Consider the following 27,098-nt stretch of genomic DNA (forward strand, 5'->3'; position numbering starts at 1 on the left):
GTTTGCAGTTCAAGCTTTGGCGTTTATTACATTTACATAATAAAGTGTTATTAAAACACAGACCACTTCTTACTCTTATCACATATAACAAATACATTCGTACACATCTATATCACATGAATGGGGTCGAGAGTTAGAAGTAGCTCAATGTTTTCAGGATGCTAATACATTATTACGTTTATAATAAAAGTTATCTAAGCTGTTAATAGTATACATAAAACAGTGATTAAGATATATGATAGCGCGTACAAATATCTTGTACAAAACCTTTTATATGTATTGTTCTTTATTTTCGTTTATTTACGAGACTTATCTAAAATTATTTAGACACGTCTAAAGTTATTTAAAGCAAAGAAACTCAATAATGGACCAGCAAATAAAAAATGATTGTTTTTTATTAAAATTTTTTTATGAAAATATTGCCTTTTTTAATATTATGCGTGGAATATGCAATAAGAAAAAGATATTTGTTTTATCTTACTATTATCTTGTATTAGAGCTAAGGAAAATAGATTGTTAAGTGGTACTGTAGGTCATTCCATTTTGCATGTTTGTAACAAGCAATTCATTGCAAATTTTTTCATCTTCTGGGTATTCTCTTGCTTTCTCCTCATTTGGTATATAATGAGCACCACTGAATTTATAAAAGTATCTGCCAATCGCGTGATGATGTATCCATCCTGGATTAGAAGCTAACTCTAAATTTTCTAATAATAAATTCATATGTATTATTTAAACATATTCTGTTTTTTTTTCTTTATAAGTGAATAATAAGTAATATATTACCTTGTGCCACATAATGGCATGACCCATCATCAACAAATATGTTATAAAATGGTTGACCTGGACCATCCACTAATCCACCTACGTTCATTTCATTCATCCATTCTGTAGTCGCTGTACAATAGGTGTCCCATCCTGTTATTACACACATGTATCCATGTATTTTATGTTTCATTATCAACCCTATTGCATATTTTATGCTTGGAACTCTTCTTTTCGGCCTTACTTCTTCCTGAATAAAATACATGCAACTTATAAATTTTTGTAATAAGCTGATATTATCTGAAAATCTTGACATATATTATTGATGATCTTACTGTAGATTCTAACTTCTTCTGATATGATTGGAAAATATGGATATTAAACGTCTGTAATATTAGATTTGCCTGTCCTCTTGATATTAACTCTAAATCCTAATATTTTGATAAATTTTTTATGTAAATGAAAACTTAATTTTTCGTAACAGATATTTATTTCATAAAATACCTCTGGTATGTTTTCTAGTCTCTTCACTAATTCACTTAAGTCCATGGATTGTGACATATATATTCGACCTAGTTGTAAAATCGTATTTGCGTCATTGGGTTGTATCATGTATTGGAGTTCAAGAGCAGAACGTAACCTTGCAGTTCTACCATTTATATGAGTATGTTGCCTAGCAGCTATTTCCAAATTATTTGCCATTCTTGTTACTACCTGTTAAGTATTACTGTACATATTAGATATTCAAAGAACAACAGAAAGAAAGAATTTTCAGGTCAAAGAAAATGTATAAACCTCTATAGCAGTTGCTGCCTCATGAATATTATGTTTTTCTATTGGACATCTTGAAACACCACCAATTCGAGGACAATTCCTCTTAGTTAGAAATTGACCACCATTGAAAACATCAATATAAAAATTTTCCGTATCCTTAAATTGTGGTCCACTAAAATAAAACATGTAATAATATCTAAAAAAAATATAGTATAGATAAAATTAAAAATCAAATGCTTATTGCATTAAGGTTATCAGATTCATATAAATCTGAAATATATATTATTATTTTATTTGTTTATTCTTCATCCATATACCACTGTATGTTTGTAGATATATATAAATCTTATTTCTAACATATAAACCGTTACAATTAGAACTTAATATAAATTAACTTAACTCAACTTAACCCTTAACCCCCCTCAACTTAACTTAACGAGTTCTGAAATATAATTATATTAATTGTACCCATATTATTTGTAAACTTACTATGTTTCTTTCCAACGTAGCAAAAAATGAGATGGGAAACTAACAGGTTCACAGTGTATGCCAAGTCTTCGAGCAACACTTTCAAATACTATTGCTAAAGTTATAGGAATTCCCCGTCTACGTTCCAAAACCTAAATGAAAAGTTGTAAATATTGCATTTATTTTATAATATGAAATTACATATTACTTTTTCTACTTTTTATAATATTCATAACTTACACGATCTATGAATGAATTTTCCGATGAATAATACATTTCACTGTTTCCATAGAATCCTAACCTTTTAAATAATACTTCGCATAATGCATCTGTTAGTTGTCTTGTTTCTGTAATATTCCACTGATTGTCACCAATAATATTATTTTTCCAAAAATTAAATCTTTCAGTTGGAATTGAAAATATAGTATGATTTGGATATCGTTCTTTGAGCAGCTCTTTAGTTTGTTCTGCAATATTATCTAATGCTGATGATATTGCAAAATATGACACATGTCTTTCTGGTTGACTCCACTGTGCCACAATAGTTGCACCACGTTCTAAGGTCTGTTGTTGTGGTGGTAAAGATAGAAATTTTTTCCATTCATCCTTCAAATGGGTTTGTTTCAAATATCGAACAATTTTAAGAGCATAATACCTATGTGTTAAATTGCTGACTCTGAAAGAATTTATAATAACATCATTACCCAGAATTCTAAGACAAAAATACCTTATATTCATATACTTACATAGCAGGATGTTTGATTAAGCTAACAAGTTCATCTACCAGAAAATAATAAGCTAAAGGATGAGCACCTTCTTTTGGACAAAATAAAGAATCAAACTCTTTAAATTCCGAATTAGATAATTCTTGCATTCTATAATGTTTACTAGACATAGAAGATAAATGATAAAGCAATTTCATTCTACTACTCGAGCTACTCTTTGCTTCCTCCTTCCAATTTATCGTTCGATGATCCAACTCATTATTTGTTTGATATATTTCTCTCAAATGTGGCCATCTGTTATTAAAAAAATAATAATAACAGTATTGATAATAAAAATAATATCGAATGTTTTAAATAAAATCAGTTGTAAAAGTTGTTTAAATTATGTTCAGAAAAGATTTTATCTTGTAACAATCAAAGAAAATATCTCTAACTTGGATATTCTGTATTTATAGTGTACAATATATACTTATAAATAGTACATAAATAAGAATTTATATCTCGAACTTTGAAATAATAATTTGCGTTTCTCGTCTGCTAATACAAAAAGAATTTATTTGATCTATTCAAAATAAATAAAGTCATAATCATTCAAAGAAAACAAAGGACGTATGTAATTCACTCGATTTTTATTTTAACAATAATACCTTTGAAAAAATTTTGTCTTCCAAAGTTTATTATTTTCATTGACAATTTTGTACAAACTCCTGCAGGTCGAACTGAAATGAACGACATCTGAAAAGCTAAGTCGTTTATCTTCCAAAATGTACACAATTACCTCCCCAGGTAATACGATTATTGCGTCACTTGACATTTCTTATAATTTCCTTTTCTAATATGCGATTAAACTAAATCTCCTATACGTAAAATATCATCAACAAATTGAACGAAACACATTCCCAATATATGTCTGCCATTACATTAGCTCAACAACAGAAGTTTTCTACATTCGAGAACACTCAAACTGACACTTTCATGAAGAAACGTGGACAAAGAGGAAAATTTTTACTAATACCGCTGCTTACAGATAAAAACTGCCACCGCGGTAATGGCAATAGTCGGCCAGTCAGTATTGCACGAGTCACGAGTATTAACCAATAGGAACAACATTCTTTTCTAAACCAATACAAGAACTTCCAATAGTAGCTCTGTATTAAAATACACGGTTTATAAACTAATAAACAAACTGCGAATATTAATGAGAAATTTATACATGTAAAAATGTATAACATAGTATGCAGAAATATATAAAATATCTAGTGTAAAATATTTAGATTCCACTTCTTTAGTTATATTCGTAAAAATTGCATGAATATCAACAGTTTTCTTGTAACAGATGTATGTATATCTTTTATTATCACATATGTACGTTCTTTTTTTTTTTAACCCTCCATGCAGCCTTCATATCTTACCCGCACCGCGCTTGTATGCAGGAGAATCATCAACACATACCGATGCATGCATTTTTACTTATTTATTGGAAATGAGCACTACACAATCTCAAATACAATTAAATTCTAAAAGTAGTATATATTGTGACACATAAGAGAACTTTCTATGTACGAAAACTTATTAAATAGAATTCGAGTTTTCTAAGAAATAACGAGTTTTTTTAAATAAATGATTACTTCAACTTTATAAATAGGCTGCGAATATTTATCCAAATTCATATTTTTATGAAGAAAGTTTGAAAAAATGCAATTTATGTAGAAAATTGTTTGATTTATGTTTGTACTTGACAGTTTTATATATTTTTGCATATTATTCGCATTCAATGTATTATCTCGTTCTTAAATTTTCTATAAATACGTAAAAATCTGCAGTCTATTTATAATAAATACCGCTACTTTTATTTTGCATTTTATTACATAAAAATTTTTATGGATTCATTCGATGCTCGAATTAATTTAATATGTGTGATAATCCATGCTTTGACGAAGAGTCATGCAGTCGACCTCATCGATTTTTAACGTGTTTATTTTAACATTGATATCTTCCTCAATTTGAATTTGTGTTTTGAGTAAATAACGCAACGATGCCTGAGACTGAAACAACAATTGTATTATCATTTATAATAAGCTGATTAAACAACAGAATGATAAACAATAAAACGTATGAACTATAAACCTCGAATATAGTTGTTTGTAGTTTCGACACAATCTCACGTAAATCATATACTTCCTTTACAAGATTAATTTCCACTAGATCTCGTGTAAGTTCTAATCCTGGCCTTTGACAACGATTACCGAGTCTCGTATGCGCCAAAGCTAAGAAACTTTCTTTCTCCGCGATTGATTTCTCAATGCGTGTAATATTACTCTTCATTTCCGCTGCTTGTCGCATGATCTGTTTCGTGTACATACACACATGTAACGTTTTTATTCAATGATTCATATTTAAACTAAAAAATGCAATGAATATTCATGCATAATTGTTTCCATGTACCTCAGCATGTTGTAATTCTAATTTTATTTTCGCTTCTTTCGTTTCTTCGATGCGCCGCCTGAAGGCCTCGTCAGTAGCATTTTTCTGATCATTTAGATCATTGATCACTTGCTTTATAATCGTATCGATATAACAGCGCAATGGTCTAGCGCTATTTACCTCTTTCGAAGCGTTAATGATATTGTTATTAGTCTGCATTTCCCATTCGTTCAACTCTATCGTTCTTAATATGTAAAAATAAATATTAAAAGTTAGGTAAACTTAAGAAAATACTGAAATAATGAAAAATAAGAGAGCTAAAGTGATACTTGCGATGGATCAAGTCGCGATGTACCATGATAAATACTTAAATTTAAATTAGTTTCCTTCAAATTCAAGTTGTGTTTGTCAATGCGCAAATTATTTTCTTTATCCTCGAGCTCGTGATCCATGTAATAAAGCGTCGCTTTAAGACGACGTATTTGTTCCTGCGTTTGTTCCAGAGTCCGAACTAATAAACTTTCGACGCCTTTGATCACCTCACATTCTTTTAATAATTCTTTTTCTATGTCGTCCTGAACTAAATCAATTCCTAATCTATGCTCTCTATAATTGAAATAATAGTACAATTTAACAGATATCCTATTTTTATAAAAAGTTAAAACTATATGAAATGGTTACAGCTTTCTTTTTAGTTTTGTATATCGGACCTAAAAATGAGGCATTTTTCGCAAATGACAAAAGCGTTTTTCCTCACGGATGACAGAGCATCCATGATACGCTCCTTGTATATTGACAAAGCATCGATTTCAAGGAGAACTTCCTTCCTTATACGCAGCAGTTCTCTTTTACGAAATTCGATGTCCTCGATTTTTTCTTTCAGCCTGTGATCTGTTTCTTCTTTATTGTTTCGTACTTTCTCGGAGCTTAATTCGCAAACACGCTGAGATTCGTTAAGTAGCCGATCTGCTAGTTCCTGCTGTGCTTCAGAACATCGATACCTAATCGTAATTTTATAGATAATTTTTATATTTATGTAAATATTCTTAATTCTATAATTTAAATTCTATAATTCTAAAATTCTGTAATTCTATAATTATAATAATATAATTATATAATTCTTTTATTAATAATTTATTAATTATATAATGTTTTTTAATTTCAAATATTTAGTATTTTAGAGTATTATATAAATATAAAGCATTTAAGTTCTTGTTTATAGAATTGAAATTAAATACTCGTACCTGTGGCGATTATTTAAATGCCATTGATGTAAACTAAATTTCAATGTTGGCGGTGGAACTATTTCAGGTGGTCGTTTGTTCGGCATTGTATTTTTCCAATTTCGAAAATATTGTTGTGCTTATGAAGGATCAGCGTTCTTTTAAAGAGGCGGGTTCACAGGTTTGATCTATATATGGATGAATCAGCGCAAGGATGGTTTCCATGGAAATATTTAACCTATTAAGAAACGGTTTATTTTAATTCATTCGTAATAAGGAAATTATATACTAAGCATAAGACATTACCTGTAGCGGAATAAATCATATACTCTATATTAATGATTAAATAGATTATTTCTAAAGAAATTGAAAAAAGAGCAAATGATTTAAATATAAACCTAGCGCTCACATATATTAACTCTTAAGGTATCACAATAAATTTACTCTGTCTCACAGCTGGTACGGTAGGGATCGTTAAGAATTGAAAGCTATGGATATCTAACGGTGAAATGGAGAAATCTGTAAAATTCCAATTAATTAAAAAAATGTATATACAGTATTTCTATTTATTCTAATCATGATTTTCATTTTTATTAATAATAATTTATTATCCATCAAGTATAATTATTTACTAAAAGATAATTTAAATATAACTCATATAAATTATATACTGGGAATATTTAGATTTATGTACATGTATATAATTATTAATCGTATATATGTATTGTATATAATTATTGTATATTGTATATATGTATGTATGTAATTGTATATTGTAATTGTGTGTGTATGTGTGTGTGTGTATATATATGTACAAAATATTCAAAATAAAATAGTTATTCGAATATTTCAAAGGTAATACAACTCTTTATTCTAATTCATTAGTTGTTTCCGTAAGAGTATCAATTTGTATATATTAATATGTACATACATATATGTATGAGTCTGTATTATATGTATCTTTAATGGCAAAAAGTGATGTTATTTGTCTTTTTAGTTACCTCACCTTGCATCAGATGGACTCACAGTTTTCGTTTAAGAATCCAGCCATAGAATTCAAAGGTGGAGATGCAACGTGGTAACTGCGTTTCTCATCTAACTGAAATCTGTAGTCACAGAGAATGTCGATGTTTTTGCCTTATTTTTTGATTTGCCGCGTATGCAACGCCGTGACACAATGGCGGCTTCCGTTATAAGCACGTACTTTTTGTCGATCGTTTTCATTAAAATGTAAAGAACTGTCGAAAGAATAATCTTTTCGGCAGGTTTTAGGTGTCTAAAATGACATAGCGATATCGAAACTGTAAGGTATTTGCGGAGAGGATTGCTGGATGTATTAATACGCGTTACCGAGGTACGGATTACTTTTGATCAATAACAAAATTATCAGAAACTTTGAATGAGAAATCAAATACAAAGTGTTTGCCTTGTTCGTTTAAAAAATTGCTTTCACATTTTTCAGAAAGAGAAAAACGCTCGCGGCAAAATGTCAAAGAGACCTCCGGATAGTGGGGATTCGGGTTCCCAACCACCTATTAAAAAAGTTCAATTCGAACCGATTTTAATCGGGCCTATTTCAACCCTCGAAGAAATGGACATGAAAGTTTTACAGTTTCAAAATAAAAAATTGGCCCAGGTTAGTATTCAAATCATACTTTGACAAAGGTATTTATAAAACGTCAATAATCGAAAAAAATATTACCTATAAAATATAATCTTTTGACCTATTAATTTATTCATAATTAATAATACATTGTTTTTCCATAATTAATATTATATGGTATTTTATGATTGTCCGTTGTAAATGTAGATATTATTATGAAAAAATTTTCTTTAATGTAAAATGTTAATTTATTATATAAGCATATGATCTAGTTTTGCTATATTGTTAGTATTTATTGTATCTTATGTTGAATCAATGGACACAGACAGTATATTATATTTAGACATGTTATGATATTTCAATATTCTATTGTTGTTTGTTAGTTGAAATTGATCTTTTCTAGTTAGTTACTTTTTTCATATAGTCCTTTCACTATAAGATAGAAAATGATTTTGTAGAGACTAGAGCAGCGTCATAGAGTAGAGGCTGAATTAAGGCAACGAATTGAACAGTTGGAAAAACGACAAATGCAAGATGATGCAGTGCTTAATGTTGTCAATCGTTATTGGAATCAATTGAATGAAGATATACGTGTATTACTTCAGAGATTTGATGCTGAAACAGCTGATGAATCTGAAAATAAAAGTAAACAGCTATAATGAACTGATCTATTAAATGTTTAGACAAATGTTTTAATGACTTTTAATGAATTATAGATGAAAGTGAAGCTACAACATCATTTCTCATGCAGCTTTCTTCATGGGACAAAGAAGAGTTAGATGATAAATTAGCAAATCGTGTTCAAGTGTCCAAACGTGCAGTTTCAAAAGTAGTACAAGCATTTGACCGTCTTTCTCAAAGAAATGAAAAGATTACTCTTGCACTTAAAGGAGAATTTGATGGAGGTATTTAATTCTAATGTATGAAAAAGAAAATAATATATCAAATAAAAAATAACAATGTTATTATATTTCAGACGAAGCACCCAATATTGATGAAGTTGTGCGTAGAGCAAATTCGGAGATACAAATGGAAAATAGGAACCTTCAAGCAATAAATATACAACTTCATGAAAAATATCACACTATTTCATTGAAGGTAAATTAAGCTTATTTATATTGATAAATTACATTTTATTGTGTATTAATAAGTATATCTTTTTATAGATGTCAGAACTGCAAGATACCATAACAGGGAAAGATACACTTGCCGCAGAGCTTCGTAACCAGGTAGATGATCTTCAGTACGAACTGAATAAAGTGAGAGCGCGTAATGATAAATTAGAACATCACCTTGGAGAAGCAATTGAGAAACTAAAAGCGTTTCAACAAATACACGGTACAGATGAAAAAGGAAGTAATAAACCCAATACTTTAGTTGCTTCAAGTGTGTCACAGACAAAGGTATAATATTCTGCTGTCTATTACTTTTTATTTAAAATTAATGTATATATTTAATTCTGTTTTGTATCATATAGCTTGAAGATTTACAAAGGGAATTGGAAGAAACCAGAGAATTAGCTAATAACAGATTACAAGAACTGGATAAACTACATCAACAGCATCGAGACGCATTGAAAGAAGTAGAAAAATTAAAAATGGATGTGAGTTCTTTGGTTTTTGTACACACGTTTATGGTGTCCAATATAGAATGTAAATTAATGTCTTGTGCAATAAATACCCATGTAGTACTTGCTTTCACTGATTTCTTGTGTTTTACTTCTTTACATTTGAATAAAGTACACGTAAGAAAAATTGGGTGGAAGCCTATTTGATATTATGATCAAATGTTGTTTTCACTTCGAAAATATCTTATATTTGCAGATACGACAACTTCCAGAATCGGTAATTGTTGAGACGACTGAATACAAATGTTTACAGTCGCAATTTTCTGTGTTATATAATGAATCAATGCAATTGAAAACACAATTAGATGATGCTCGTCAGCAACTGCAATCCAGTAAAAACGCTCACTTACGGCATATTGAAATGATGGAGGCAAGTGCATTTTATTTTATTTATTTTTCTTCTTCCATTATAAAATTATATAAAAATAATATTTATTTGTTAATATTTTTAGAGCGAAGAGTTGATGGCACAAAAAAAACTACGTGGAGAATGCATACAATTGGAAGATGTTTTGGCTCAATTACGAAAGGAATATGAAATGTTAAGAATTGAATTTGAACAAAATTTAGCTGCAAACGAGCAAACAGGACCGATAAATCGAGAAATGAGACATTTGATCACATCTTTGCAAAATCACAATCAACAGCTTAAAGGCGAGGTTCATCGTTATAAACGGAAGTACAAAGAAGCTTCATCAGAAATACCAAAAGTATGTATATCATTGATTTCAAATTATTTAAGGAAAATGTATTAACAAAAGAATAAAAGTATTTACAGTTGACATCCATGTTTTGTTGTAGCTGAAGAAAGAAATTGAGGAACTAACGACGAAGTTGGGCCAACAAACATCCCAGGAGAACAAAGAAGGGAATAATTCAGATGGCAGTGGAAAAGAAGAAGATGCATCGAATTCTCTTCCAGGTTCTACACAGGTAAAATAAATCCTTTAAAGGAATTTATATTTCCAAAGTGCATTATAAGAATAAATTTCTGGGAGTTAGATAGCTTTTATGTTAATATAGATAAAGGAAGAGAGTGGAGTTTCAATAAAAAGAGAATCTGGAGAAGAAGAAGTAGAAACTATTGAAGTTGGAGAAGGAGAAGGAAACAAAGGTACTCCAGATTCTTTGACATTAACGTCTCCAACTCTAAAGAAAGAAAAAGATATTAAACGTGAAAAAGATATAAAGAAGGAAGCTGTCAAAACCGAACATCGCGATCCTGTTCATCGTGCCAAAGACACAAAAGTAGCGGAATCAGAACTTGTTAGAGATCTGAAAGCGCAACTAAAGTATGTCATATGTCATATACTATTTTAAATTAATCACTATCATAATTTACATTTGATCATTCTAATTACAGAAAGGCTGTGAATGAAATGAAAGAAATGAAATTATTATTAGATATGTACAAAGGTGTTGGAAAAGAACAAAGAGATAAAGTGCAATTAATGGCAGCTGAACGGAAAACGAGAGCGGAATTAGATGAATTACGCCAACAGATAAAGAAAATTCAGGTATTTGTGCAAGTAGACTTTTAATTGTAAATTTGTTATCTTTTTTAAAATTTTATGAATAAGTTCATTTTTTCAGGAAAGTAAGAGAGAAGAGCGTAAAAAGTTGGCAGATGAAGATGCACAAATAAAGATTAAGAAATTAGAAGAACAAGCATACACTCTTCAGCGTCAAGTTGCTTCTCAAAAGCAGGTAACTTTATATATTTGATAAATTCTATAAAATACGAATTTTATTTAAAACTGTTGAACTATCGGTAATGCTAAACAGAATTGTGTGTGGTTTCAGGAGGAGGAGGCTCTTTTGAACGAAATGGAGGTAACTGGGCAAGCTTTTGAAGACATGCAAGAACAGAATTCTAGGCTAATTCAACAGTTACGTGAAAAAGATGATGCAAATTTTAAACTTATGACAGAAAGAATTAAAAGTAATCAATTACATAAATTAGCTAGAGAGGAAAAAGATGTTTTAAAAGAACAAGTTTCTACATTAACAACTCAAGTCGAAGCTGCTAATGTCGTCGTTCGTAAATTAGAAGAGAAGGAGCGCCTTTTACAAAATTCCCTTGCTACTGTTGAAAAAGAATTGGCTTTGAGGCAACAGGCAATGGAAATGCATAAAAGAAAAGCTATCGAAAGTGCCCAGTCTGCAGCTGATTTAAAACTTCATCTTGGTAAGAAATTTATTTAATGATACTTGTAATTGTTTTATAAAAATATCTTTCATATACTTTAAATGTTATGTAGAAAAATATCATTCCCAAATGAAAGAAGCACAACAAGTTGTAGCTGAAAAAACTAGTTCTTTGGAGGCAGAAGCATATAAAACAAAAAGATTACAGGTAATATTAACGCCTCAAATAATATATTTTATATATTTCATAGGAAATGTTACAGGATGAAAATTATTTTATTCAAATTATTGCTAACGCTGCTATATCTCATTATAGGAAGAAATAGCTCAATTGAGACGTAAAGTTGAAAGAATGAAGAAAATAGAACTTGCTGAAACATTGGATGAAGTAATGGCTGAGGAGCTTCGAGAATATAAGGAAACACTTACTTGTCCTTCTTGTAAAGTTAAACGTAAAGATGCGGTTCTAACAAAATGTTTTCACGTATTTTGTTGGGATTGTTTACGTACACGATATGAGACTAGGCAACGAAAATGTCCAAAATGTAATTGCGCTTTTGGAGCTAATGATTATCATCGTTTATATTTATCCACATGAAGAAGAAAAGCTTAAATTATTAAGATTCATGTGACTCTCAGCTGAATTGTGTAAATCTTTCTTACTCCTACGATGTGCACCTTTTCTTATATTTTTTATTTATTGTCGTGATCATTGGTAAATGAAAAATACAGTTGCACATTTCTTGTAAAGAAAGGAGGCTGAAAAACCAAATTCTGTAAAAAAATGCCTACTATTTCTTCAAATGTAATGTAAAAAATAATACTGCATTTTTAATCTATTTTGTGATGATTTCACTGAATAAGATATTATTTTCATAAATTTTATGTAAGATCAAATCTTACAAAATGTATTTTGGTTTCTTTTGTTTTTCTTTCTTTTGGTAGTAACATAATGGATAAGATATTGGAATACTGAAATGTACGATAATTTTAGATATAAAATTTGGCGCTTGTATGAAATTTATTCATAAAGTTAGAAAATTTGAATTGAAGAGTAGATTCAATTTTATGAATGGTTCGAAATAGCAGGTATATTGTAATATATTATAAATAGACATTTAAAGTATCGTAATTTCATAAAGAAATGAAAACATTTGTTTGACAATTATTATTTTATAAAAAGTCCTTATTTAAAATACTAAAGGACATTTAGCTTTGTAAGAATCACTTGATAGTATCCTTTTCTCGAGAAATTGAAATATTAGTGAACTAGAGACATAATTTATTATGATAAAAATATATGTAAAAAGTAGAAAAAATGCTTAATTTAGAAATCTCTACTTATTCAATTGAAATGTTCTTTTAGATTTTGCCTAGTATAATATTATCTTTCTATTTTTGTTAATAAATATCTCAGTTCTATGAAGCAAATAAATATGAATATATTCCTATTATATATTACATATTACTATATACATAAATGACGATTTGATAAAAAAGTAAGATTAAATGCATTACAAATGATGTAAAAATAGAATAATAATCGTCGTTCAATGATATAATTTACAATATTTTGTAAACAAAGACTAAAAGATGTATATCAATAGCTTAAAGCATAAATAGAAGAGAAAATAGCTTTTAAATCAAATTTTTAATGATTTATAATAATTCATTGTATCATGTTTTTAAAAGAAATTAACAAATGTATCAACTTATATACCTAGTAAAGGATGTTTCCTGACTTACATAGAAGTTTGTTGTTATCTTAATTTGATCTTAATTAAAATTTTCTTTCATGATACTAACATATAATTACCTCTTTTGTTAGAATATTGATAATAATACTAATAAATATCTAACAAAAATTTGTTAATGCACATTTTGATATTCATATACTTAATTATGAAATATATAACTGTGTTAACAATGTTTGAAAACTTAAAAAAGCAATTTTATATTATGTATGTATATTTTCACAAATTTCTACAAACAAGGTTTTATTATATGTTGATATGGTAAAAGGAAAGTTATCATTTCATTTATATAAGATTATTACAATAAATTTTGTATCTATAGTAAATTGTATAACACTTCATCATCTTTTTAATGACATGCTTGTGAAGAAGCAACGAATTAATAAAGTCTCATTGATAATCCATGAACATTCTTTAACTATAAATGTAGAAATTATTTCAAACAAAACAGAACATTAAATGTGAAAATAAATTATTATAAATCAATTGTATACATATATTAGGGTTCAATATACACAGACACTGTCTTTTGCAAATCATTATCACAATCTTGAAAATTAAATTTCATAAAGAAGTTCAAGTTAGCTGCAATATTTGTCAAGATTATTGCACATGCAATAGTTGTTCAATCAGGAATTTTTCAACTTTAGAAATGTTGAGAAACGTAGCATATTGAATTAAAGTTTTATGAGAAATTGAATTTAATCCTTACAATATTATTTTAGATTCGCATAAACGAACATTTTATTAAAATATGACACCCGATGAAAAAAACGAGCTACTTATAAATAACATTTTGTTTGCAATTTTGTAAACCGTCTTGTATACATATATTTATTGCAATATAACAATAATACAATAAATTCAATATTGTAAATTTATTTATCCGAAGCGAGGGACCTAACGTCCTTTTACAGAGTTAATTATTATCATTATCGTCGGCAATCATTAGTAAACAAATCATCTAAATACCTTATTAAAAGAGACTCGCTATTGTTAAAAGGTAATCGGAAATTTTTTGATACACTTTGCACTCATGAAATATATGACGAACACTTTTTATTATATGCAAGTTTTCTGTCCGACAAAAAGCATATAGTTATGTACGTGTACCTACGTATACGTGTATATATGTATGTAAAAACTTGTAATGTAAATATGAATGGAGGACAAATACATTTCGTATTAATTATTTCATAATAGAATTCGTGCTATCTATGGTAATAATCAAAAAATCTTCTTCAGCTAGTCTTCCCTGTGAAACGTAAGATATAATTAGTTTATACATAAAACCTTAAATAGAATCAGAGCCAATAATTAATTTAATCGAAAACTACCGTTTTTTAAATTGTATAAAAAGATTATATAAATTTACCTCCCGTTTAATAAATTTTTTTTTGTAAAAATTAACTGCAAGGCGCTACAATAAACGACACCAGTCGTTTGTCGAATTGTTCATGTTAGTACAATACTTATTTCATTTTTCTCCCCAGAATTCCTAGTGTTATTATAATCAAGTCGTTTGTATAAAAAATTCCTGGTTTATAAGCAAATAATTTCTAATAGTTTCACAAGATAGTAATAAATACATGAAATTTATTAGGTATAAATACGAAATTGTTTTAGGAAGAAAAAAATATGCCACTGCCGAATGGGGAGAGACAAAAATGAAAAAAAAAAAATAGAAAAATGAGAAGCATAAACTCCGTGTAATCGTCACAATTCTACTCATCCAAATATTTATGCTCCGAAACAAGCAGTCGTATCAGTTTATACAGAATTTATCGATAATCGAAACATCTGCGATATTTTCGTTATTAACGTTCGCAATACGTTCTAACGTACGCTCTACGAAAAATAAAGATTTATTCAATGGAAATAGTACTTATCCTATTACTCTGCTAATTAGTACATAACAAACACTATTAATTAGATCGAATGTACATCGCTATAAGTTACTCTAAAATTATATACTAAACAACAGTATGGATCGATTTCGAGAAGCAAGAATCTTCTCAAGAATATTTCGTGTGTATTTTTCGGGCCTTCTTGTATTTTCTTCTTTTTTTCTTTATATCTGTTTTGTTTATAGTTTTAAAAAACATGAAACGCTTGAAGAAGGACACTTTGTAAATGTTTAACTGATCATCTTTTTATTTGTGAAAAAGCTTCCATTTAACCAATCGATTACATTTACTTTACACAACAAATATTGTAGTTTCGCAAAGTCAACCGTTCATCGACAGGGTGTATTCGACGTGTAGTTTTCTTCTCTTTTTTTTCTTTTACTCATGATAATAGCATTATTTTTTTTCTTTAATAATTGTACCTATATATGAGTCTCTTTCTCTCTTAATGTCTTGTGTGTGAGTGCATCTATTAAAAAGCGCGAAATCCTTATCCGATGACCGGTCGCGCGCGTGAGTGCATGAGTGCGTGCATGCATGTATGATTGTGTATGTAAATACACTGGTGTGCAAAAGATTTCAGCCGGAATAAGAAAATTTCTAACATTATATTCGAAAGGTGATGTCTAAAAGAATTTGAAGTAATATTGTAATATATATGTTAAATAATATTTTCAATAATACACAAACACTGTTATATAATTGTATAATATTACTTAAAATTCCTTAAAATACTTCTTTTGAGATATAAAGTGAAAGGTTTATCTGGCCGGACGCTTTTGCACGCCACTGTATGTATGTATGTGTTGCAAGAGTTTTTCCTTCTTTTGTTTCCACTCTTTCGTTGAAACGAAAGTCGGTCGAACAATGGCCTACGTGTAGTGTCTCGATGCGAATATATGTATATATTATCTCTAAAAAATCAGATGTAACCGATGACGATCGATTTTATGTTTGATTTACAAGCATCAAGTTCGACTATGCTTGTGATTGTTTGCGATGTCTCTCTATATACATTTCATTAGCTATGCTGCAAATAAATGTAAAGACGAGAAATCTTTAAATGGCAACGATAAAAGTTACTCGGGACGAGTAAAGTTCAAGAAGAACTTCAAATTAATTTAATGATATAAGATATTATTATAATATCAATATCTTATAAATGAATTTAAGTGTTTGCACTAAAAGCAAATTATGAATTCTACATTTTTATATTAATTCTTCGATTTAATTCTCCATAATAATTGATAATAACTGATTTCTATATTTGAAAGAAACTTCGAAATCTAGTTTTAATAATGATATCACCTATTTGTAACAATAAAATTGTTCTTATAGAGAAATTTGAAGTCTTTTTATTTTAAATTAGAAGTATTTTTATTTTATGCTTTATTTATGATTAAATCGAATAATTCGCGAATTAGTCTAATAAAATTTGAGATAATCTAAGGATCAATGGTCACATTCTCATTGCAAACTCTTTAATTACATAAATATAAATATATATCATTAATATATATATATACATATATAATTTATTATATGTATATATACATATATATCGATCGATGTGAAAAGCTCGACAAATATGAACGAGTCGTAACAGGAAAAGCCAAAAAGTGGCGATTAATATGAGCAGAGAAGATATAATGTAGTTACGGCTACAGACAAAAAGAAATAAAAATCGCTTAGCGTGAATGCAAGTTATGTTCTATTTCTTAATGTAGCAACAGTACTTGTGTTTAGGAATGTTTTATAATATTCCCGTATCTCGTAATCGTGATATACTTAAAACATAATCGGTGTTGTTAAAAAACGGCATACATATATGTATATATAATGTTTTATATAAATATATAAATATACGTGTATTTATATATTTATATATATATAATGTCCATAAAATTATCTGCAGTTTTTCCTTTCATTCAAGTTAATTCCATAATTGACTAAATTGTATATTGATGTAGTATTAGCTAGAACAAGAATTGTGCGTACACAATCTCTTATAAATGCGCGTACGCCCAACGCACGTTTCCTCTTCATTTTACATTTCCTATAGATGTAAGAATCCTTCTTACACTGAATTTTATTTACAAAAATCAATACCCTCTTACACAATGAAATTTTTATTTTTCGTCTACCTATGCACTATAATCTACAAAATATTTCATTCAGTCCTCCAAACGGTATTCATACTGTTCCTTCCGTTCAATATTTTAAAGTTTTTTTTAATCACGGAAGATCGAGTGTACGCACATAGATATCTAAAAAAATTTTTTCTCTGATGGGACATCTTGAGAGCACATATTTTTTTTCTAACATTTCAACTAATTTTTTTTTAAGCTTTTCTTTTTTACCTTTCAAATGAATTATTCTTGACACGTACCAGGCTCTCTTGATTATGCTTGAAAACTGATCATATAAAACAAGATATCTAGCCCTTTTTAGTTCTACTTATGAAATTCACTTCTAACAAGAGTTTAATTTAATGTAGCTTTACATAATGCAATAAAAAATTCTTGTTTTTTTAGGTTTTGCTCTTTTCTCAGTATCAACTCGTTTTGTTCAGACTCTCATTTATTCAATATTTGCATTTGCAGTAAAATAAAGTATTTTTTGAAAAACTAAAACCATTGGGAAATGAACAATTAAATTATAACGCTGAACAGAAAATTATATAAAGAGATATTTATAAATAATTTTATAATAATGAAATTTTTTTAACAGAAATTGTTAAATCATTCATGGACTATTAAAAATTTCCTATAGTGTACTTTACTGAATTTAAGTTCCATTATATTTCGATTGCTTCTGCCACAGAAGTTTCATATTAAATTATTATCGTCACATTCTACCGAGGCAAGATTAACAACCTATCATCTCTTTTCCTCGTTATTCAAAAGGCTTCGGTAAAAACCATAAACGAGCTGGAGAAGTATTTATAAATACGTACTACACACTACTTTATACGCTCAAATTAAATCGCCCGATTGTATATTACGTAGCTTTTCTCGCTATAATAGCACCCTTTCTGAACAACGGTGCCATTCCTTTTAACAGTGCCCGAAATAATTGCGAGCAATCATAAATATCATTAAAATGAATATACAGGTGTTTTCTTCCTACGTTTATCAATGTAGATAGGTAATTCATTGAATTCACTCCATTTAAAAAGAATTTAATATTGATCCTTGGATCCTTGTTCTCTTCCCTGTTAATATTTAATATTATATTTATAATAATGATAATAACGTTCCAATTCCACAGCAATATTAATTGTGAGACCTATTCGTAATATTCGTAGGAATCGAATAATAGACTATATTACAATATAATTTCAAAATTATGAATATTACAGTTTAAATAGTATTAGTACTGCTTTTTTTGCTGACAATCGAATAAATCGTCCTCAGTTTCCCACTATTTACAGCTCAATTAATTTTACACATATGTCCATTTATCTCACGACATTACCTTCAGGAAGTCACTGTTTAATTCTGACGAACGTAACAATACGATACACCGGCACAAAAAAAATATGTAATTCTTTTTTTTAGCAATTAGGTCGATCGATGTATACCGTAAAAATACGTTTTCTTTCATTCACAGAATCGTTGAAGATCAAAATATGGTTTATATGGTAATCTTCAGAGTCAGCACATCCAAAGATAATATAAGGTCCTTTTATGTAATTATTAGAATACTCTTGATATTTTAGAATGCAGAAATCGTCTCTGTCATTGTGATTTTCAATAGTATGTGGGAACACTAAAGAACAAATCACTTCTTCCAATAAGAATAACATTTTTTACACTTTTTGCACAACTTGAGCAGTTCCATGAGTATTTCACTATACAACACATGGGAATAAATACACTCATTTGTATGAGTCATCATTCTCCTGAGTTAGATTCGTCATAGTGGGAAAATTTAAGGAAAACTTGTTCCAAAGTGGTTTGACTGAAGCTATACTCTTCGATATCCAGCTCGAGCTTGGCTAATAATAAAAGTTCCAATTAATTTAATTATATAATGTATGATAATTGAATCGTTTCTTCAATGTTTACCTTTCTCCAACTGCGTAAAACACTCGGCCAGCGAGGTAACTGCATGTTGGGGAACAGCAAAAACTAATCTGTCGGCAAAACTTTCTTCGAGAGTTGCATCTGGAAAAAGACTGGAAACAAATTCTTTCAGAATCGTAATCCTATCACCGGACGGTGTCGTTGGTGTACAATCACCGCCTAAAAGTTTCATTTCGAGGGTATAGCCTGCACCATATAAATTCTTCAGATGTTGAGTAGAACCAATACATCTTAACTCTCCTTTTACCATTATACCCACTCTAGAACAAAGAGCATCAGCTTCCTCCATTGAATGAGTGGTAAGAATTGCTCCTCTACCACCCTATTAAAAAAAATTTATCAATAATGAAATAACCTTCAACAATCGTGTGTTATAGGAAATGACAAGTTTCAGTAGAGGAACAAACCTGGAAACTAGCAAGGATTGTATCCCATAAAAATCTCTTTGACCTAGGATCCATTCCTGCACTAGGTTCGTCCATTAGAACAACTTTCGGACCTCCGATCATTGCCATGGCAAAACTAAGTTTTCTTCTAGTTCCACCCGAACACTCATGAGCTTGTTTATCGGCGTGTTCATGAATTTGCAAACCGGTGAGGTATAAATCTACGATTCTGTAATATGGAACTTTGTTCTTGTTTGTAATCTTTTACTAAATATTTATTTAAGAATTGTACGGATATTCAAATGGGTCGAATTAATTACCTGCCAATATCACTCCATGGTACACCACGAATCGCGGCGTAAGATTCTAAATGTTCCCTAACGGTAATATTCTTCCATTGAGCATCATGTTGAGGACAGTACCCCATTTGTTTGAAAGCTTCTGTCATACTTGAATTAATATTATGACCACCGATCTGTACTCTGCCTCGAGTGGCCGCTTCTTCAGCTATGATAATCTTCATTGTCGTCGTTTTTCCAGCACCATTGTGGCCCAGCAAACCAAACACTTCTCCTGGCTCAACCGCTAACGAAAGATTTCTTACAGCAACTTTTCGTTGTATTTGGCTAGCTTCTTCATCTTGTTTCGAACAGCAACTACATGAACCTGTATCCTGCTGTCGATACTCCTTTCTCAAGTTCTAATAAATATTTAACTTTAGTTGTATAATATGAATACATTATAATAATGAAAATAATGTATAATAAAACAATACCTGTACTAGAACTACAGGTGGCTCTTGAACGGCAGATGAAGTAATGAGATTAAAAACTTTTTGTTTTTCTGCTTTAACGTCTGCATCTTCATGTTCTCCAATGTCAGAGTTCTCCATTATTTCTTCACCAATCGAACCGCCATTGCGCTAGAAATGACAAGAAATATTTTTTAATGGAACAGTTTTATATTTCAATTTTCAACCCATTGTATCAATTATACACTAACCAGGAAATACTTCAATACATCACTAACATTGCCACCACTCTTTTTAATGTCCAATAGTAAAAGCACGAAGAACCACACCGGACAATGCAGAAGCACGCCAAAGGCCATTAGAATGATCTCCGTGGTTAAATAATCAGACATAGTCAGATGATGGCAAGCAGCGTTGATAGAGCACATTAGATGTACTCTTTCTACGTAATACACTGCAGCATATGGTACGTACAATGTGTTCAGTAGAGAAAAAATTACGTGTAAAACAAACGCTGCTGTTCCACCTAAGAAGATTTTTAATTAATCCGTGGTAATAAATTGTGATATTTAAACAAATGTATTTCATTATTTTCATATTCATTTATACATAAAAGTCTTAATAAAAATTGGGAGCGATATCTAAACAATTTAGTCTTTGAAGTGTTAAATTGAATGTGTAACTTACTAAGACCCAGCATGTCAAGAATTGTGACTAGTATAAACGGTATAAGTCCAATGAAAGTTGCAATATTGGGCAAAATGCTTTGAGCGGAATCCATCTTGTCAAAGATGTAACTCAAACACGTAGAGAATAGAATGGATGATGGGCAATAAAGCATGAAAAGACCGGCTAGGGTGATGAGTGCTGGTACTTCTTGAAGCGAAGGCACGTCAAAGAGAAATATGATGCCAAGAATACATAAACAGATGAAAGACATCAGGCCGACAAGTACAATAAAGTACGTCAGAAAGTACATCGAAAATGACAGACCATTCACACGAAGCTGATTCTTCGCTTTTATCTGAAAATAAGAGATACCATAAGGAATATTGCTTTTAAATAGCAAACATTTATTTAAAAAATGTCATTAATAAAAACAAGGCTTACTTCACGATCATAGACCACGTCCACAACTAAAGTTATTGGCAACAATACAAAATTCATTCCAATAAACAGTGCGGTACTCGCTGTGCCAATATTAAATCCCTGTGGCTGAGAAGTTTGTTGGAAAGGATGTGTCTTAACTTCAATCGGTTTTAAATTGTTTTCATTTGAGAGTAATCTAATTGGAATAAAATAAATGAATTTTATACGTGGTTATTTAAATCTATGATTTAATTTTTAATTAAATTAAATTATTAATAACTAATTTTAATTTATTTAATTAAATTTAAATTATTAATAAATTATTGACTATACCTGTAATAAGTGTTTGATAACAAGTTTATTAAAATTGGTAGGGAATGTTGCATGGTATCATTATATGCGACAGTCAAATTGATCCTGGACAGACTATATTCATTGATATTGAAAGCAGACATATGCGGTGCGATTTTTAACAAATTTGCAAAATTCCCGTAATACTCTTCAATGTACTTCACATCTTGATTTATTCCATCGATTAAATTTGTGATATCATGGTCGGTATTATTCGCGTACAAAAGTTTAGTCTCATTTCCATAAGTATCTGTAAAAGAAAAAACGGTGGACTAAAGTAGACACTAAATTTTCTAAATTCATAAAAATGTAATTATTTTAAAACATACCAGTATTCAATGTAAGAGATTGCATTTTGATTTCAACTGTTTCAATGCTATTTAAATGGAGGCCAACGACTACTAGAAGAAGAGGCGCGAAGATAGTGAAGTACAATAACTGAATGTTCCTGAAGAGTCTAAGTATCCTTAGGCGAAGCATAGCGTACAAGGTTTGGAGGAAATTAGGCCGAACTTTTATGGGGTCTAGTCCAAGGCCAAGAACAGGAGGATTTCTATCACTATGGACGCCATCCGGCAAATCTCCTGCCTCTATAGTAAAATAAAATAAAATTTATAAATTATGAACTTTATAACAGTTTTCAAATATTGAATTGAATGTACCTTTCGCTTGACCATCATTCTGAACAGTGACACCTTCGTTCTGCAAACTCTGATAAGAAGTACTCTTAGATTGCAACGATAAAGATCTGCTTAATGCACGATTGCGCACCATCTTTTTTGATAAATTATCCATTGTGTATTCAGGACCTTCATCCTTTTCTAAATGCAGAAATACTTCTTCTAAAGTGGTCATTGATACTCCATAGCTGCTAATACCTAATCTACTCGATCGGGTTTTAATTTCGTGCTCTATAGCTGAGAAAAGTGGTGCGAAGTTTTCTACTGAATTATGAGGTAAAATAAAGCTCAATTCACGCCCATGACGTCTTGCTTTTTCTGCTTTTGAGACATGACACGTTACTAATCTGGTAATGGCGTGTTCTCTTGCATTTCCTTCAAGTACTAACCTGTTATATATTCATAAATATACTTTTATTAAACATGCTTTATCACTGCTTTTCGTTATTTATGAAATAATTAACGTACGTTAAGTGATATCCAATACCAAATTTATTTTTTAAGAACAAAGAACTGCCACAGCATCTCAGCTTTCCTTTACTAATAACTGCTTTCCTATCTGCTAATATATCCGCCTCATCCATAAAATGAGTAGTCAATAGAATCACTTTTCCATGACGTCTAGATTGTAAGAAAGACCACATCTGTCTCCTAGAGTAGGGATCAACCCCAGCTGTAGGTTCATCGAGGATAATAATCTTCGGATCACCGATAATGGCGATACCTACAGACAATTTCCTTTTTTGTCCTCCACTCAAGTATTTCGCAAAAGTATTTGCTTTCTCAGTTAAATCGATGTCTTTTAAAGTTTTCTTCACCTAAAAGTAATCATACACGACGATCTTTTTTATTCATAACCTGTGTAAAAAATTTTATACGACTTGTTCACTATACATTACATTACCTCATGTTCAATCATCGATTTTGGGATACCACGTACAGCAGCGAAAAATTCAAGGTGTTCGCGAGGTGTGAGAAGATCAAAAAGGATATCATGTTGTGGACAGACGCCAGTCATGCTTCTAATCATCTGCATATCATTGGAATCTCGAACATCATAACCAAATATCAAGGCAGTGCCAGCAGTAGGTGCGGTCAGGCCAGTTAAAATATTGAAGAGACTTGTTTTTCCAGCTCCGTTGTGTCCAAGTATCGCCGTGATTTGTCCCTCGTAAATCGTTAAATTGATGCCATTTACGGCTTTAATTTCTGGCTTACGACATTTTTGGTAGGACTTGTAAAGATCGACTATTCTAATCGCTTCACGACCCTTCATCTCGCGCACCACAGGTTCAACGTCACGATTAGTCTCTTCACCAGGAATAAAAGAATTTGATTCACCATTCGATGATGGTACCTGCAAATACGACTGTGAATATACATTTTTCTATTTTCTTTCATATTCATCGCTTTAAAATTATTGTTAATGATACTCACCCTTGGAGCTTTTCTTTGACACCAAAACTCAGGCGTAAAGCAAAACCAAGGAGTTCTCTTCGTCCCGTATTCACCTAAATTAAATATATAATATTTGATTATTCACTATTTGTCAATAATATAATGAGTATGATAACACGTATTTTAAGAAGCGTACTTGGAATGACGCAGTCAAAATAATAAGCTAAGCAAGCATAGAGAATTATGTCTAAAGTCATCATAATAAGACTTCCCCCAAATGGTATACCAGGACCTGACCAAAGATTGTCAAAGTTAACTCCTTCTCCTTGTAGATCTAATACAAGAGCCTAGGAAAAGATATACATCGTTTTTATTTATAGAATTGCCCATTCTTCATTGTTCTAGTAGATTATTGTACACTGCAATACAAACCTTATCCATAGCCAAAGCAACGCCTGTTGGACTAAGAAGAGAGACTAACCAAAACGGAACTGAACTGGAGTCATTCACAAAGACTTGGATAAAATACATCAAACTCATTATCGTGACTGCAAAATTGCCTAGTACACCGGCAGTCTGATAAGAAAATAGTTGTAAATAATTTAATAAAGAACGCATTAAGAGTAGAATAGCGTCAATGAAATACTTACTCGTGACGTGTCGAAGAAAGGTGTTATCATAAAAGCGAACATGATTATGGAGAAACTGTAGAGCACTACTAAAAGGAATATCGGTAAAAAGTGTGTGTGTTGAAACATTTGTAATGTGAAAAGTAGTATTACTGCGACGGCAGAGAGTAATAAGACAAAAACGCTGTAGATAATGAACCATGATAACCTGTAATGAAAATTTTTTCATTTTTCGAAATCTAAACTTTGTGCTTCTAATATATTGTTTTTGTGCGACGTAATTCATACATCATTTAGTATATGTTAATATTTGAAGTGAAGCACAAGCTATTCGTTGATTTTCAAATAAGATTTACTTACCAGAAAATCGAATCCTTTAGGCCCATTATCTTCATTCCTTCCTTGATCTTTTTCTCCTTTTCGCCGACTATTAGGATCAGAAGATAAGTGACGAATTGTGAAAGAGAGAGGACCATAAAAAGAGGTATAACAACTCTCAAGGCCAGCATCCAGTCTAAATAAAAAATATCCTTAGAAATGTAGCCATAAAAGATACATTAATTATTAACTTAATTCCTAAATCATATGTCTCGATCTTATAGATAAGAATTTAATATAATAGTTAGGGATCACCCATAATTAAATATTCTATATTTTTACTTGCGGTGAAAGCTTCTTTAGGGAACATTTCTAGCTTAACATCCGGTACAGTTACATCTGTATTCCCTGTGTCTAGCTACAAATTGTCAATATACAGAATCAATAGATGCATATAACAAAATTTTCATTATTATATTACAAGATTATTAACATAAGTAGCACAAAACATACTCTTATCTTTGTGATATCCATTATCATTTGTAATGCTAGGAAACCTGAGTGCAAATAGTTATTCGCAGGACATGATCCACCAGTCTCCATCGACAATACACCTCCCAGCCAATGGCTCGTATCCTTTCGGCAAGTAACTGGGGCGGAATACAATTCAGTTGGCGAAGGTGGATTCGTATATGAGGGGTTAGTTCTTATCTCGTACCTAGTACAAATTGCGACATAACGGTTAAACGTCTTCGATTTTTGTTTTTTTAGCTGATTACTTCTATTAAGTGTTTTTAAATATTACGAGAGACGCTGAGATATGGGTTGAGAATCCTCGAAGATTACTGCTAAAGGTACGCTATATGGGTCTCTCCAATACGCTGCTTGCAGATCATCCTTTGTATCGAACACCATGAAATTTAAGGGAAGTTTGCCAGGGTAATCCCACATTGATGCCCACAGGGCATTCATCGAATTTAAAAAAGTCTGAAACAAGGATAATATTGTAAAGACGGTTACATGTTTGTAGTGTATGGCAGATTATAATGTCTTAATGACGGGAACATGTACCAAAGTTTCTGTTGAGTTTGGAACAACGGCTATTGTGTTGTTCCTGTAGCCATTGAACGTCTCGAATATACCACCCTCCTGCCTCTGCGTCGTCATTGCGGGATAGTTTGGATTCGGTGGCAAAACTTTTACCACTATCAATACACCTAAGGTGCAAAGGGGGAGGAAAATCTCCTGCAAATAATAATAAAAAAATCATTAAAAACCACATCAAGATTTCTACACCTTGCTCCATTATCTGCTTTTAATTCAGAAATCATATCGGGCTAAAAATTTATTTATCTGAAAGAACAAATTTTATAAGAAATTGAATTTTATGATATTTCAGAAACGTGTTCAGGGAAACTGTATCAAATGATTTATGATGATGAGTTGCCCAATGTAAAAGGGACTAGAAGGACTGCAAAGGAGAAAAATTAGCTACACGAAAAAAGAAGGAAAAGAAATAATATGAGTTTTCAGAAAATAATATGAAAGAAATAGATAAACATTTTTAATACTAGACATCGATAAGTTTTTAACTGAACCCTCAGTCACCATCAACAGCTGTTTTCTCTCGCCTATGGTTAATAATGCATACGTTAAAAATCGTACACGACGATTTCGATTGAATAGGGTTGGCAAGGTAGTACACACGATAGCTTCTGGAAAGTACCTCCCTCCGTGCGTGCATAATAATTATTCTACATGCACCCTCTTCTCCTACACCTGTCGTGCAACGTAAACCTGCGCAAGCGTTCGATACAACCCCTCGTCGGTCCGTTTGAATACGGGAAAGGTGGATATGCTGATTCGCTTTCGTATTCCGTCACCATGACGATCAACAACGGACCAGGCTAGTTCGATTCATCAGCACGATTATTCTGGATTTACAGTTTTACGGCCATTCATAAACGATTTTGGATTTTCCTTCTATATC

At 30.7% G+C, this 27,098-nt stretch overlaps 4 protein-coding genes across 9 annotated transcripts in view; 1 reads left to right on the forward strand and 3 right to left on the reverse strand.

The window, feature by feature from the left end:
• Nucleotide 1: 1 nt before the first annotated feature.
• Nucleotides 2–3,546, reverse strand: LOC100646099 (F-box only protein 21). Of its 2 annotated transcripts, XM_003394425.4 has the most exons (9): nucleotides 3,380–3,546; nucleotides 2,754–3,026; nucleotides 2,248–2,683; nucleotides 2,029–2,159; nucleotides 1,561–1,711; nucleotides 1,270–1,479; nucleotides 1,101–1,196; nucleotides 787–1,015; nucleotides 2–707 (listed from the first exon to the last, which is right to left on the reverse strand). In XM_003394425.4, the coding sequence occupies exons 1-9, from the start codon at nucleotides 3,544–3,546 to the stop codon at nucleotides 517–519; spliced, it is 1,884 nt and encodes a 627-aa protein (XP_003394473.1). In that variant the 3' UTR covers nucleotides 2–516. The 2 variants fall into 2 exon arrangements, with proteins under 2 accessions (XP_003394473.1, XP_012176405.1); XM_012321015.3 differs by lacking the exon at nucleotides 1,101–1,196.
• Nucleotides 3,426–7,494, reverse strand: LOC100646699 (tektin-1). Of its 3 annotated transcripts, none has more exons than XM_012321013.3 (9): nucleotides 7,386–7,494; nucleotides 6,824–6,898; nucleotides 6,401–6,617; nucleotides 5,867–6,157; nucleotides 5,490–5,762; nucleotides 5,178–5,400; nucleotides 4,860–5,078; nucleotides 3,511–4,777; nucleotides 3,426–3,451 (listed from the first exon to the last, which is right to left on the reverse strand). In XM_012321013.3, the coding sequence occupies exons 3-8, from the start codon at nucleotides 6,484–6,486 to the stop codon at nucleotides 4,640–4,642; spliced, it is 1,230 nt and encodes a 409-aa protein (XP_012176403.2). In that variant the 5' UTR covers nucleotides 6,487–6,617; nucleotides 6,824–6,898; nucleotides 7,386–7,494; the 3' UTR covers nucleotides 3,426–3,451; nucleotides 3,511–4,639. The 3 variants fall into 3 exon arrangements, with proteins under 3 accessions (XP_012176403.2, XP_048260193.1, XP_012176404.2); XM_048404236.1 differs by having other exon boundaries at nucleotides 6,686–6,898; XM_012321014.3 differs by lacking the exon at nucleotides 6,824–6,898 and having other exon boundaries at nucleotides 7,386–7,487.
• Nucleotides 7,495–7,560: 66 nt separating this feature from the next.
• Nucleotides 7,561–14,730, forward strand: LOC100645623 (E3 ubiquitin-protein ligase Bre1). 2 transcript variants are annotated; one of them, XM_020868606.2, is made up of 16 exons: nucleotides 7,561–7,733; nucleotides 7,842–8,015; nucleotides 8,441–8,627; nucleotides 8,699–8,887; nucleotides 8,959–9,080; nucleotides 9,149–9,385; nucleotides 9,460–9,585; nucleotides 9,806–9,979; nucleotides 10,062–10,319; nucleotides 10,411–10,542; nucleotides 10,633–10,901; nucleotides 10,973–11,126; nucleotides 11,203–11,316; nucleotides 11,395–11,797; nucleotides 11,871–11,965; nucleotides 12,074–14,730. In XM_020868606.2, exons 2-16 carry the CDS (start codon nucleotides 7,866–7,868, stop codon nucleotides 12,353–12,355), a joined length of 2,892 nt encoding a protein of 963 aa, XP_020724265.1. In that variant the 5' UTR covers nucleotides 7,561–7,733; nucleotides 7,842–7,865; the 3' UTR covers nucleotides 12,356–14,730. The 2 variants fall into 2 exon arrangements, with proteins under 2 accessions (XP_020724265.1, XP_020724266.1); XM_020868607.2 differs by having other exon boundaries at nucleotides 7,562–7,733; nucleotides 11,413–11,797.
• Nucleotides 14,731–15,643: 913 nt separating this feature from the next.
• The window catches only part of LOC100645517 (cholesterol transporter ABCA5), a 35,403-nt gene continuing 23,948 nt past the window's right edge, over nucleotides 15,644–27,098 (reverse strand). Inside the window, exons 5-26 of one of the 2 annotated variants that reach the window (XM_003394420.4) lie at nucleotides 26,180–26,353; nucleotides 25,914–26,095; nucleotides 25,622–25,826; nucleotides 25,451–25,526; nucleotides 25,151–25,304; nucleotides 24,812–24,998; nucleotides 24,594–24,737; nucleotides 24,358–24,508; nucleotides 24,201–24,274; nucleotides 23,668–24,120; nucleotides 23,232–23,581; nucleotides 22,746–23,152; nucleotides 22,413–22,673; nucleotides 22,066–22,333; nucleotides 21,754–21,928; nucleotides 21,331–21,667; nucleotides 20,895–21,169; nucleotides 20,668–20,814; nucleotides 20,213–20,592; nucleotides 19,914–20,121; nucleotides 19,489–19,828; nucleotides 15,644–19,418 (exon numbers count right to left, since the gene is read on the reverse strand). In XM_003394420.4, coding sequence (XP_003394468.3) covers nucleotides 19,315–19,418; nucleotides 19,489–19,828; nucleotides 19,914–20,121; nucleotides 20,213–20,592; nucleotides 20,668–20,814; nucleotides 20,895–21,169; nucleotides 21,331–21,667; nucleotides 21,754–21,928; nucleotides 22,066–22,333; nucleotides 22,413–22,673; nucleotides 22,746–23,152; nucleotides 23,232–23,581; nucleotides 23,668–24,120; nucleotides 24,201–24,274; nucleotides 24,358–24,508; nucleotides 24,594–24,737; nucleotides 24,812–24,998; nucleotides 25,151–25,304; nucleotides 25,451–25,526; nucleotides 25,622–25,826; nucleotides 25,914–26,095; nucleotides 26,180–26,353 — 5,052 coding nt within the window. In that variant the 3' untranslated portion in view covers nucleotides 15,644–19,314. Of the gene's footprint in view, nucleotides 19,419–19,488; nucleotides 19,829–19,913; nucleotides 20,122–20,212; nucleotides 20,593–20,667; nucleotides 20,815–20,894; nucleotides 21,170–21,330; nucleotides 21,668–21,753; nucleotides 21,929–22,065; nucleotides 22,334–22,412; nucleotides 22,674–22,745; nucleotides 23,153–23,231; nucleotides 23,582–23,667; nucleotides 24,133–24,200; nucleotides 24,275–24,357; nucleotides 24,509–24,593; nucleotides 24,738–24,811; nucleotides 24,999–25,150; nucleotides 25,305–25,450; nucleotides 25,527–25,621; nucleotides 25,827–25,913; nucleotides 26,096–26,179; nucleotides 26,354–27,098 lie in introns of both variants that reach the window. The other variant, XM_048404233.1, reaches the window with a different exon arrangement.

The sequence above is a fragment of the Bombus terrestris genome, chromosome 3 (assembly GCF_910591885.1).
Source record: "Bombus terrestris chromosome 3, iyBomTerr1.2, whole genome shotgun sequence".
Taxonomy (NCBI): Eukaryota; Metazoa; Arthropoda; class Insecta; order Hymenoptera; family Apidae; genus Bombus; species Bombus terrestris.

Excerpts from the sequence above, each read along its gene's own strand:
- LOC100646099 (XM_003394425.4), bottom strand. The coding sequence starts at position 3,546 with ATGTCAAGTGACGCAATAATCGTATTACCTGGGGAGGTAATTGTGTAC. Across the intron at positions 2,160-2,247 it reads AAAATTCATTCATAGATCGT|GTTTTGGAACGTAGACGGGG; the intron begins GTAAGTTATGAA and ends CTTTTCATTTAG. Across the intron at positions 1,197-1,269 it reads GACTAGAAAACATACCAGAG|GATTTAGAGTTAATATCAAG; the intron begins GTATTTTATGAA and ends TCAAAATATTAG.
- LOC100645623 (XM_020868606.2), top strand. The coding sequence starts at position 7,866 with ATGTCAAAGAGACCTCCGGATAGTGGGGATTCGGGTTCCCAACCACCT. Across the intron at positions 8,016-8,440 it reads AAAATAAAAAATTGGCCCAG|AGACTAGAGCAGCGTCATAG; the intron begins GTTAGTATTCAA and ends ATGATTTTGTAG. Across the intron at positions 8,888-8,958 it reads TAAAGGAGAATTTGATGGAG|ACGAAGCACCCAATATTGAT; the intron begins GTATTTAATTCT and ends ATTATATTTCAG.
- LOC100646699 (XM_012321013.3), bottom strand. The coding sequence starts at position 6,486 with ATGCCGAACAAACGACCACCTGAAATAGTTCCACCGCCAACATTGAAA. Across the intron at positions 5,763-5,866 it reads GAAAAATGCCTCATTTTTAG|AGAGCATAGATTAGGAATTG; the intron begins GTCCGATATACA and ends TTTCAATTATAG. Across the intron at positions 5,401-5,489 it reads ACATCGCGACTTGATCCATC|AACGATAGAGTTGAACGAAT; the intron begins GCAAGTATCACT and ends TTACATATTAAG.